This window comes from Dendropsophus ebraccatus, chromosome 8, assembly GCF_027789765.1.
Source record: "Dendropsophus ebraccatus isolate aDenEbr1 chromosome 8, aDenEbr1.pat, whole genome shotgun sequence".
NCBI classification, from domain to species: domain Eukaryota; kingdom Metazoa; phylum Chordata; class Amphibia; order Anura; family Hylidae; genus Dendropsophus; species Dendropsophus ebraccatus.
The window spans coordinates 100,188,466-100,201,010 of NC_091461.1; the positions used below are offsets into that span (position 1 = coordinate 100,188,466).

Sequence of the window (12,545 nt, forward strand, 5' to 3'; positions counted from 1 at the left end):
GAGCAAAATTACAATACAAACAGGGAGCAACTCCCTTGGGGTGAGAATATTTGACTTTCTAGCAGGATGAGGGGAGAGATGGTGCGGCCGGGGATAGGCAGACGACAGGTACAAAGTGTCAGCTCCAGATGTAGAGCTGCTTTTACCAGAACAAACAGATCATTCTGGGGCCGGGAAGAATTACAGCAAATGTGGCCGACGCTTCCCAACGAGAGGGGAGTCATCGCTCATTAGGGCCGGGCGCTGTGTGCAGCCGGGAAGGTGATTTGGTTATCTTTCTTCCACAAGCTTTTATCCTCTTGTCACTTTAATCTATATCTGGCCGTGTATCTGTTCAGCAGACAATACCCCTCATGTCCTCATACATCCACATGATGTACAGCGCTCCCGTCCACCGTCCCCCCAACCTCTCGCCTCATACACACACACGACCTTCCCTGCCCCCCTGCAAGATAAGACGTGGCCGCTTCTTCTCCAACACCACAGATAACAATGATTCCTAATGATAATCGTCCGCTGTGAAAGGGCAATGACGGACGATAAAAATGAGGGAAAATTTATCGTTAGCGCTGGGAAATTCTTAGCGGTCGGCGCTTCTTGTCGTTTGATCTCTCCATCGGGTGTCTAACAAGTCCTGACCGTGCAAGGAAATGAATTCTAGGGCGGGCAACCAAAATCCTGTGTATTATTAGGTTGTTTGTTACATTCTGTGAAATGATTCGGAAGTATCCGGATTGTTCTGGGAAAAAAACATCCCATCAGCAGATCGGGTGTAAAATTGGGGGCACCTATGTAAAGAGGGGACAAGAGACACCCCCAGAATGCCATAGACAGATAGATGAATAATATTTATGTGTGCATAGTATGTATTGTGTGTAGTGTGTATGTATAGTGTGAACTGGGTGTGTAAGAAAAGTGTGTATTGCATGTGCATATGTATAATGTGTATTGTAGACCATGTATATGCAAATGTATAGTGTACATGTGTAATGTGTGTATATCTATGTATTGTATACACTGTGTATATATTTCCAGTGTATATTGTGCATGCCGTTTAGGTGTATGTTTGCATTGTATGTGCAAATTCTACTATATCTTATAGCTGTATATCTATATATGCTGTGTGTCATTGTATATGTACAGTAGGCTTGTATAGTATATTTTAATGCACAGTGTATATATACATTGGCACATGCTGTGTCAGTGTATGTGTACATTGTGTGTATCATCTATGTCTTATGTAAATCTGTGTATTGTATACTGTCAGTGTTTGAGTACACTGTATATGTTTACATAGTATATATAGTGCGAACATTGTGTGTCTTCTATATCTTACAGGTGTATGTCTATGTACTAGATATGCTGTGTGTCAGTGATGTGTACACTGTGTATGTGTATAGTGTATATGATGCATGTGTACATTGTGTGTGTGCAGTATCATCTATATCTTCTATGTTTCCGTCTTCATGCTGCCCCCCTATCATTGCTGCGTGGCATAGGCTCCTTTACAATAGGATAATAATAGATGCCTGTCTGATCGTGCAGCGTTTGGTCGTGTAAATGTGGTGTCGGCTCAGTTCCCCCCGTGCTGCAGATCTGTGCCTGTGTCTGATAATCTTGTTCCTCGTTGTGTATTGGGGGAATCAGTGGCTAAATGGCGCTAACACAAACAATAATGATGTATTGATTTTTGCACGCTCAGGGCTCACATCTTTCTTTCACTTTCTTGTTGTGTGGATGCAGGTCTCACAAGGGAGAAATGAAGTGACGTTTCCCGTCTGGTGTGAAGATCCTGTCGCCTCAGCCACCAAAGGAATCTTTACCGAAATTCTTGATTTGGCAAGAACCAAAGTGTCAGAGATGGATCTGCACCGAGCCGCCTTTAAGATGGAGAACTCTTCCTTCCTTCCCAACCCGCTGGCCTCTCCTGCGTTGATGGTGTTGGCTTCCACTGCCGAGGCCAGTCGAGATGCCTCCATACCCTGCCAGCAGCCGCGACCTTTTGGGGTACCTGTATCAGTAGATAAAGAGGTGCACATTCCGTTCACCAATGGCTCATACACTTTCACCTCCATGTACCATAGACAGGGGGGGGTCCCCGGAGCCTTCTCCAACCGTGACTTTCCACCTTCCCTCCTCCACCTCCACCCGCAGTTTGCCCCTCCGAACTTAGACTGCTCCCCAATCAGCATGCTGAACCACAGTGGCGTGGGCGCCTTTCGACCTTTCACCTCCCCCGAGGAGCGGGAGAGCTACCAGTCTGCGTTCACCCCAGCCAAACGCCTAAAGAGCTGCCATGATACGGAATCCCCGCACCTGCGCTTCTCTGATGCTGATGGAAAAGAGTACGAATTTGGGACGCAGATCCCAACAGGGTCCCCTGGAGGACTTAAGGTGGACGATACTGGGAAAAAACTGTTTGCTGTGTCCGGCCTGATATCGGACAGAGAGACGTCGTCGAGCCCGGAGGACAGGAACGAAAGGTGTAAGTGCTTCCGCTTCCTATTGTCTAAAGTTTGGATGCAGATTTGTAGCTGTGAAGATTTACAATGTAATATAGTATGTAAGGGTGAAAAAAGACAAATGTCCATCCATTTCTTCCTGTTACCCTGCAGTGTTAATCCAGAGGAAGGCAAAAAAAATCCAAAGGCTAATTTTCCATTATCTGGGTAGAAATATATAAAGCACATAGTGACTAGAAGTAGATCTGTAGATGGAGGACTAGAGTGAGTGCTGCCTCTGACACCAACCAGGGAAACTAGGGAAAACATTCATAACTCATGGCGCTATTCACACTGAGACTATACCCATAGGATATCATAACAGAGAGGAGAATAGGAATCTGTACTATATGCTCCTATGTGGGGCTCTAGACCATTCTTCAGGGACCTGTAAAGTTACGATGCCACTTTGCCATAGTTTTTTCTACGGTTCAGTGTGAATGATCAAGAACAGTGTTTGCCGACCTGTAGCTCTCCAGCTGTTGCAAAACTACAACTCCCATCATGCCTGGACAGCTTTTGGTGCATTCACCTAGCCTCTCCACAACTCCCACAATAGTAGTTGTAGTTTTGCATCAGCTGGGGAGCCCCTAATTTGGGGAGCACCGATCTAGACTGATTAATACAACCAGTAAGGATGTAACAAAATGTAATATTTGTGATCACGTGATCTATGGTATCGCTAGGTATGGGAGTTTTTATTATGAGTTATTGTCCTTCGAAATTTGCAAAAAAAAATAAAAAAATATTGGATTGTTAGGGGAAAGAATCCTCCAGTAAAGGCACTGCCTCCGCTACCTGTGTGTTTCAATGAGAAAGAGCTGAGTGCCATCATTTGACACAGGTGATGGCACGGCAGCGAGCTCAGGACCGGATCCTGCTGACTTTAAAAAAAAAAAAAAAAATGACACACACTCGCGGCTCAGATGATAAAAACTCCCGCAGGAGAGTACGGGTAATTTTTAAAGTAAAGCAATAGTTATTCTCCATTTTTTTTCTCCTCTCTCGGAGTGTAAATTTCTCTCCCCCTCGTAGAGCGCGGCTTTAGCATTTTCCGTCTTCCGTGTGGCTGTAACGTCTGGTTACGACGCCACTGAGGGTAATTGAGATGTCCTGTCTCTTTCTCTCCACTTGAAGCTACTTTCCTTTGCTGTCGACTTGAATTAGACACCAGGTTAACTTTATGCTGCTAAAAAGGATTCGCTTTGAGCCCCGTCCTCCATCGCTGCAGCCATAAAAACACGTCGACTGTGAATCTCAGACTGGAGATAAGCGGCTCAGACCTTGTCTCACCTGTCTTGATGGACAGTTATCAGGGTCCTGGACCCCAGGGTGGTGGGGCGATGGGGGGGAGGGGTCATTAATTTTATAGACCAATCAGATACAGGACTGACATAGAGACAGATTTCTTATAAATTCCTCTAAACTTGCAGGGATATTTTTCATCACTGTTTTATTTTTTTCATTGCAAAAGTAATGACACCCCCCTTCGCCTTGGAAAATAATTGCAGAATTTTTGCATTTTTTTGTGTGAAATTTCTTAAATACAAATGGGAAGTCAAAATGTTCAACCAATCCAGAGCGAATCTACTGTTTCTAAAGTTTTTTTTTACAGCCTTAATTAATAAGAGTGTAAAAAAAAAATTGAAAAAGTGATGCGACCTTAGTGAATTTTTGCACCTTTTTCATTGTTTGCGCATAAACACATTTAAGATACCCGAATCTGCAAACAAAGTTTTTACATAATAAAGAGAGCATGAGCATGAAACTTGGCGAAAACACCTGTAAAACATGCCAAAAAATGTAAACTAAAAATGTTCATAAAAATGCTACAAAAAGAATAAAAGAAAGGCTTGAAAATTTGGCATTGATGCATATTTATGAACATCAGCATCCATGATGTGAACATTGTCTTACGTGCAGCCTGCTAAAATATTGTGTGAAATCCAGGCTGTAGTCGAGGTGCGGCGTGCCATCTAGTTACAATTATTTGAAGTTTCAGGAGTGGTTACAGTTATGATGTTAATGAATGATCTGAAATGAAAGGGTTAATCCACCAGACCCCCCCTTCCCATTTCAGGCCATGTGAACGGTGCACTGAATCCACCATACACACACATTGACCATACAACCGTGACCCTACGGCTTCTGTTGACGTGGGTGAGTTTCCTAGCAGAAAGCGATTCGGGGATAGTGGGAAAAAAAAACAGCGCAGTCGGGAGCCCATCTGCCCAAACTTGGCGAGGGTTGGCGATTTCTGTGCCAGCTTCATGCCCTGAATGTCTAATCAGAGACTGCACGTCCATGGGGGAGGTCACTTACCCTCCAATGTGATCAACTCCAATCCCGCACCATTCCAGCCACGTCCCCTTTGTGTTTATGGTAACGCGTTTTAGGGAGATTGACACCAAAAATACACGTAATCCAGTGTTTTTATACAATTATTACGTCCGGTAAAATTTGTTAGGTTCCTGTAAAACTATTTTATTGCGGAGCTCGAGCTGAATTCACACGCAGCAGGTTTGGAGCAGACGTTTCTGCGACCGCCCTGTTCATCTGACTGGGGCCTATAGAGATCCCTTGTGCTGCTGCTGATAACACAACCCCATCCACATCAATGGTCGGCCAGATTCTGCCACGTGTGAATTCACCAGCACAACGTGACTCCAGATGGAAAGTTACAAATAGTGATTGACAGCTGCAGCGGATACAGTGTGTCACAGCGAGGAGTCGTTGTACGGTGGTGGTGGACGCCTCTGATGTCATCACCTCGGTATGCACCGCGGTTAGCGTATTGGTGGTGAGAGCGACATTCCTACAGGAGAATATAAGGATCCGGCTTCCTTCCTGACGAGCTGAAGGTCTCAGGATTGCAAAACTTTAAAGAGTGACACGGCCATCAGGCTTCCTATGATTTAAAGAAACAGAGACCAGTGTTGTGCAGGATCTCAGGTCACGTAGTGACTTGTTCGGAAAACTTATGCTCTGAATTACGAGCCGTGGAAAAAAAACAGCATTGCAATAGTGGTATTATATGCGATATTTGTAGGGTATTTGGGTCCTTTTATAGAGTTTACAGAGACTGGAAAGATTTTCTTTGTCATTCGCTTAAAACCTGTTTACACATAGCGATCGCCATGAGTTAGTAAACCTATACCTAGGATCAAACGTTCCAAATCCTATATATTGTCATGTTACATATGATGCGTTAGGCAAACTTTTTCAGATTTTTTTCTTGTCACCCAAAGATGAGAATCACAAATTTAGCAACTTTTCTTAAGAGTTGCAAACAGCAAATATATCTTAAAAAAAAAAGAATTCTGGTCAAACCACGCCCCCCTAAATATGTCCAAAAGTAAAATGCATAGTCAATATTCCAAAGTGAGGCTGGCCGTGAATAAAAAAAATTGCGCAGATACGGATGCAAGAGCAATGATAAATCCCCCATTGTCTGCTTTTTTGTACATAAGGACATAAATACAATTTTAAGTGTGATGAGTGCGTTGGTTGTTGTTCTGCTGTCAGAGACTCTTTACATTTTTTTTTGTAAAAAAAAAAAAAAAAAAATGTGAAATATTAAAAATACATTAAAAATGTTGCTAGAATAAATATCTTCCTGTTGTGAAATTGTTAGCAAGTTTGCAAACACTGCTCTTTTTGCATAGCCGTCTTATTGTGTTTATTATACATTTGTGCCAATTGTGGGCCTGTTTGCACTCTCTAGCTATAGCAGAACTACAACTCTTAGCATGTCATGTCAGCCTACAGTTAATCCCTTAAAGAGGTTCTAGCAAAAAAAAAAAAAAAAAAAAAAAAAATCTTTCAAATCAACTGGTGTCAAAGTTATATTGATTTGTAATTTACTTCTATTTAAAAATCTCAAGTCTTCCAGTACTTATCAGCTGCTGTATGTCCTGTAGGAAGTGGTGTGTTCCTACCACTCTGACACAGTGCTTTCTGCTGCCACCTCTGTCCATGACCAGTAGAGGTTTTCTATGGGGATTTGCTACTGCTCTGGACAGTTCCTGACATGGACAGAGGTGGCAGCAGAGAGCACTGTGTCAGACTGGAAAGAATAAACCACTTCCTGTAGAACATACAGCAGCTGATAGGTACTGGAAGACTGGAAATTATTAAATAGAAGAATATTCCAATCTATGTAACTTTTTGACACCAGCTGATTTCAAAGATTTTTTTAATCTATTCGATCAATTTTCCCATTTTAGGGCTTTGTAGTGCTTACAAAGCTACAACTCCCATCATGCCCTGACATCCTTCAGCTGTGTTAGATCAATGTTTCCCATCTTGGGGACTTTTTTAAAATCCAGAGGGCAACATAGTCATTTGGAAAATGTGCAGAATTCATCATTCCTGATAAATCTTTTACAAGTGATATTAGTGCAGGAAAAAAGTGCAAGTTAATTGACACAAATCATAAATTGTAACCAGCCCCCCCCCCCCCCCTTAAAATTGTGTATTGGCCACCTCCTCGTGCACTGCCATCCTGCTCTCCAGCTGCTCTCCAGGACTGGTGGCGTGAGTGTGAGCTGCATTTCCCGACACAAGTGTTGTGCTAATTCCCGAGCCTGGCAGCGGCCTGAGCAGCACTTAACCAGATGTTGTGATGCCCCCCCCCTCGTCCTGTAAACATCTCTGCCCTCGCCATTCATTCGCCCTCTTACGCCTGCAGACTGAGGAAATCTCTCGTCTCCCCTTCTCTCCTCCTCCTCCGTCCCGTAATATGCAGATCGCTTTTTAATTCACTCTTTTCCCGCCGTGCATTCGCTCTCGTGCCGGACGGGTTAATCCGGTGCCCGTCTCCAGATCGCCTGTAATTGCCGACATCATCATTATTATGTTCATTAAGGGCATCCAGCGCGTTACGGCCGCTCAGGGACGGGCAGCTCCATTTACATTGCAGATCTGCCACAAAGATTTTTTATTCCTTCATTGGACGGTTTGTTTGATTTTTTTTTTTTTTTTTTTTATGTACAGGCGGTCAGGCTGCAGTCGCATCATATTTTTTTACGTTTCCATATTCGAAAGTGCAAAGCAAATGTGTAAGCTGACGTATCCGTGGACAGAACCGTGTGTTAGGAAGCGTATATAAAGTTATTCATTAAAAGTAAAGGTCTCTGTCTGCAACATTGCTAACTAAAATGCAAAAATACTGTTAAAAATATACACTGAACATACACTAAAATGTGTTAAAAAGCAAATGGATGACAAACACCCAAAAAAATTCCCCATATATCTGGTGCCTATATCCCATGCCTAGCCTGCTGCGCTTTAAAGGGGTTCTCCAGGATTAGAAAAACAGAAATACTTCCTTCCAGAAACAGCGCCCCTCTTGTCCTCAGGTTGTGTGTGATATTGCAGCTGAGTTGCAGTGAGGCGAGTGGAGCTGAAGTGTAAACACCACTTTGCGCCATAATGGAGCAGACTCAGTGGAGTCTTCTGCTGTGGAGCCCCAGGCCAGGAAAGGGTTGACTTTGCACCACAGTGTACAGGGATCAGTGATAAAATTGATTGGAGGATGATGGATCTGACCAGTTAGTCCCATGGATTGTTATTACAGAGCATTGATTGTTGATAATAGAGAAGTTGGCGGCTGTGGGGCTGACGGTTGCTTCATGTGCCGTGATGACTGTATGTAATGATGCAATGCGATTAAAGAGGCACTGTGATCATTTATTATTATTATTTTTTTTTAAATCATTAGGGGTTGTGATCGCAAGCAGTTTTGCAATATACTATACATATATATATATATATATATATATATATATATATATATATATATATATATATATATATATACACACAATTTATTTTTAGCTCCCCATGTTTAGATCCGCATTATACTTATGGCCACTAGGTGTCTCCCTTCCTGTCAAAGTGCGGTCCATGCTCTCTCCATACCGATATTTTGTCTTTTCTCTGTTGAAAAAAATTAGACGAAGCACAGGAAGTCCTAGTCCTTTGCACGCTCACAGACATGGCTTGGTATTGATTAACAACTATTCCTGAGTACGCACTGAGTGGGACAAATCTTCACTGTACATGTGTATGGCTACATTCTGTAGCAGAGAATCCCGATGGTGCTCGCATTGTATGGTCAGCTCTCCTGTCACATAGCACAAAACCTCTGTAACCACACAGTGACATTACACTGAATGAATTGTTGCATAACACAGAGTATTGTCTCCTGGTAAGCTGCATAGTATTAATATAATTAGCAAAAGTTAATAATATAATTAACCTTAAAAAAACAGTTAATTGCCCTTAGATGATATAGAACCTGCCTGATTAACAGGTATTTTTTCTTGTATGAGTGCACAAAGGACTGGGACTTCTTGTGTTGGGTCTTTTTTTTAGAACAGAGAAAAGAGCAAATATCGGCACGGAGGGAGCATGGAGCACAGTTTGGCCTTATGTATAACACAGATTTGAAGAAAGTATAAAGCAAAACTGCTTGAAACCACGACCACTTTTGATTTGTTAAAAATCAGGTATGCTTCAAAAAAAAAAAAAAAAAAAAATCGAAATCAACAGTAGATCTGATATAAAGCAAGTTTGCAATTTATTATTGCATTCATTATTTTTTTTGCTGTTCTCGTGCTGTAAAACAAAGCTGTACTTACCAGAAATCCAGGTCCAGTCTCCAGAAGGCAGATTTTCTGACTTGTGCTGGTTTAAAAAAAACAGATTAAATACAGGAATTCTGGCCAGTACAGAGAGTCACGGCTCAATGTGTCCATCAATCACATGACTGCCTTCTCTCTGTGAGCGCTCAGATGGCCTGGGATACACAGGACTTCCTGTTTTCTGACTGTTTCCTGTTTTTGAGGGGAAAGAAAGAGTCAGAAGACAGGAAAAGCCGTGTTTTCCATGATAATTAAAAAATTATGAATGTATTTTGCAAACTTGCTTTATATCACATCTACTGTTGATGTAGATTTTGAAAGTTATAACGACAGGGACACTTTAATTATAAGGCTGGAAAACAAGTTAATAAAAGAAAGCGCACGTGATATTAGTGTCTCTCTCAGTGTATTTGTTGTTCATGAACCCCGGGAGCAATGTTATTCAACCTGTGAAACTCCAGTTGTTGCAAAACTACAACTCCCAGCATGCCCTGACAATCTTCAACAGAGGTGTGCCAGTATGCCCTGATCTAGGGCTTTGCAACTGTTGCAGAACTACAGACCCCATCATGCCCTGACAGCCTTTGACTAGGGCGTTCTCTGTGACAGTGTACCCCAATCCAGGGCATCCAACTTCCATCTGTAAATTTGCATTAGCTGCAGAGTCTCAGGTGGAGAAGCGCTGCCCTAGATGGTGGTGCAGTCATGCCCGGGGGTTGGGCAGGGTCACAGTAACATAATAAATAGTCGTGAATGCGCGGGGTCGGTATTGTCGGCCATGATATCCTATTTATCGTCATATTTCAGAGCTGACAAATACTTTACTGGAATGAACCCCTGAGTCTCACCGGCTGTAAGAGTGATGAATCATCTGGGGCCTGAACAGATCTGGGTGCTGCAGAACATTGCTCAGGGCCGGAACAGATCCGCACTCTACAGAACATTTTCCATGGCCAGAACGAATCTGCGATGTGAAGAACATTTCCCAGGGCCTGAACAAGTCCACATTCTGTAAAACATTGCCTGGGGCCTGAACAGATACATGCTCTGCAGAACATTGCCAAAGTCTTGAATAGATCTGAAATTTGCGGAACATTGCTCAGGGCCTGAATAGATGCGCGCTGCACAGAACATTACCTGGGGCCTTACCCTAAACAGATCTGCACTCTGCAGAACATTGCCCAAGTTCTGAACAGATCTGCAATCTGTAGAACATTGCCCAGGGTTTAAACAAACAGGCGCTCTGCAGAACATTGCCTGGAGCCTTACCCTAAACAGATCTGCACTCCGCAGAACATTGCCACGGGCCTAAACAGATCTGCAGAACATTGCCTAGGCCTTTACCCTGAATAGATCCATTCTGTGAAGAACATTGCACAGGGTCTCACATTTTGAAGCCCGATATGAGTTCTAAACTGCCATTATGGGATATTTTGCAGATTATCAGGCATGATGGCACAAATTTGATTAGTCTGGATGATTATAGTTCAGGGTGGCTGTCACCCTGAGGGTCTAATCCTGCGTCTCTTCTGGACTGCTGGATGCCGGATTATTGGAATGTTATAATGTATAGTCTTCTTCCTCTTTGAAGGATCTTTTAATATTTCCATCTCTGTGTAAAACATGGCGTCTGCTCCAGATTTCTAGATTATTGATGCAAGGAGGATGTCAGTAGATTATAAAGAGGTTGTCTAGTTTGCCCCCTAATATCTTGTCGAAGAAGTGCTGTGAGGATCTGTACGGCTTCTTGGTTTTACTCATCGATTATCTACTAATACATTGTACCAAACCCTCAGCTGTGTAGGCAAGAGTAGATTAGGATGAGAGTGATGGAAGATGAGTGTGCTTCTGTTGCATTTAGCTCACAGATTATTCTCTTCACTAGCACACTGTAACAAAGCATCAGCTTTGTGAGGAAGACAAGATCAGGACAGAAGAGGTACCTCAGATTATTGTTGTTACTTATACATTGTAACAAACCCTCAGCTGTGTGAACAAGAGCAGGTCAGGGCAGACTTGCAGCCTTTAGATGTGATCTGGAATAATTCTATTCACCAATAGGAAACAGAGATCTTGGCCATCGATCCTGTAGTACACGACGGATGCTAAGAGGGATGATGTGGCGGTCATGATGGCGTCCGGTCATGTTTTACGATTTTGTCAGACACCAGATTTTCCCAATGACATTTTTGCAGCAGAAAGCTCCTCGGCCTGACGTGCGGAGGACTCTGTGGCGGCGGTGGCGCCTGATTTATGGCCGTCACTGTTCCTCTCTCTGGGTTTTAAAGCATTTTTTATTATTATTTTTTTTATTTTCAGCTTCCGGGAATTTCTTTTTATTTCATTTTTGCGCTTTTTACCGTTTTTCCCGATTTTGTGGATTTTTTTTTTTTTACACACGAACAATAAAATAAACCATCCGTCAGGTGATGTGCGGGGAATCACGGACTGTAGCCTCTCGCTATGCCATGGCGCGGTGTCAGAGCCTGTAAAGTTCTCGCTGTAATGTGTCCATCATTACGGGGAGTTATGTGACGACTGAGGCGACGCGGTGTCTCCGGGGTAACCGCCGCCGCTTGTTACACTGTAACCTTTCTGCTCAGTAAAACTTGGATGGTGCCATTTATTCTTTGCGGCGGTTAAAATGAAATGACGGGTTTTATAATAATAATTACGGATAAGTCTGTGGGCGGAACGGTGGTGACTAACGGAGCGCGCCACCTGCCTAGAGCGCCACGCTAATTACTGATCAGAGGCCTTGTTCACACTCACATCTTCTTACTTCCCACATCTCATTCCTGCGCTGAGCGGACCGGACTAGATCCGTTTGCCGCTGACGGTCTTTCACCTTTCATATCGATTTTCTAGTTGTAGCCACTTACAGCCTCATATATACGCAAATCTATGTTAGTGATGTACGTGCCCATGGCAGCCAATCAGAATCCAGCTGTAAGTGGTTACTGGACCTGCTGGTTACCTTTCCGGCTCTGCAGTTTTTGGGGTCCCCTCGTACCATATAACCCTTACAGACGGTGTCTCGCCTGTCACTGCTCTGCTCCACGCTTTTCCCTGGAGACGCCGGCGGTTTGCAGCACAAATTCCAAGGAATCTGAAATATTAATGAACAATTTTAAGGTCACAGAGAGAGAAAAGCGGCTGACTGATCTCATGATGCAACCCGACCGTGTCGCCGCCGTGATTTCTCGTGTTTTGTGTTTCTTGTTTTATCTGATAATTATTACAGCGTTGTGTAATGAACGGCGGTCATGGTGAAAGGAAACCAATACGGGTGCAAATGTGATCTTAACTGCAGGATCTTCCTGTGGTTTTAAACATCACAAAGACAAATGTTTCCCATTTAGGACAATACAATGGCACCATTCTTAACGGAAGAAAC

At 43.1% G+C, this 12,545-nt stretch overlaps 1 protein-coding gene across 2 annotated transcripts in view; it reads left to right on the plus strand.

Moving 5' to 3' along the window:
- Window positions 1-1,752: 1,752 nt before the first annotated feature.
- RNF220 (ring finger protein 220) overlaps window positions 1,753-12,545 on the plus strand; it is a 167,388-nt gene continuing 156,595 nt past the window's right edge. The window contains exon 1 of one of the 2 annotated variants that reach the window (XM_069981219.1): window positions 1,753-2,485. In XM_069981219.1, coding sequence (XP_069837320.1) covers window positions 1,861-2,485 — 625 coding nt within the window. In that variant the 5' untranslated portion in view covers window positions 1,753-1,860. The remainder of the gene's footprint in view (window positions 2,486-12,545) is intronic. The other variant, XM_069981217.1, reaches the window with a different exon arrangement.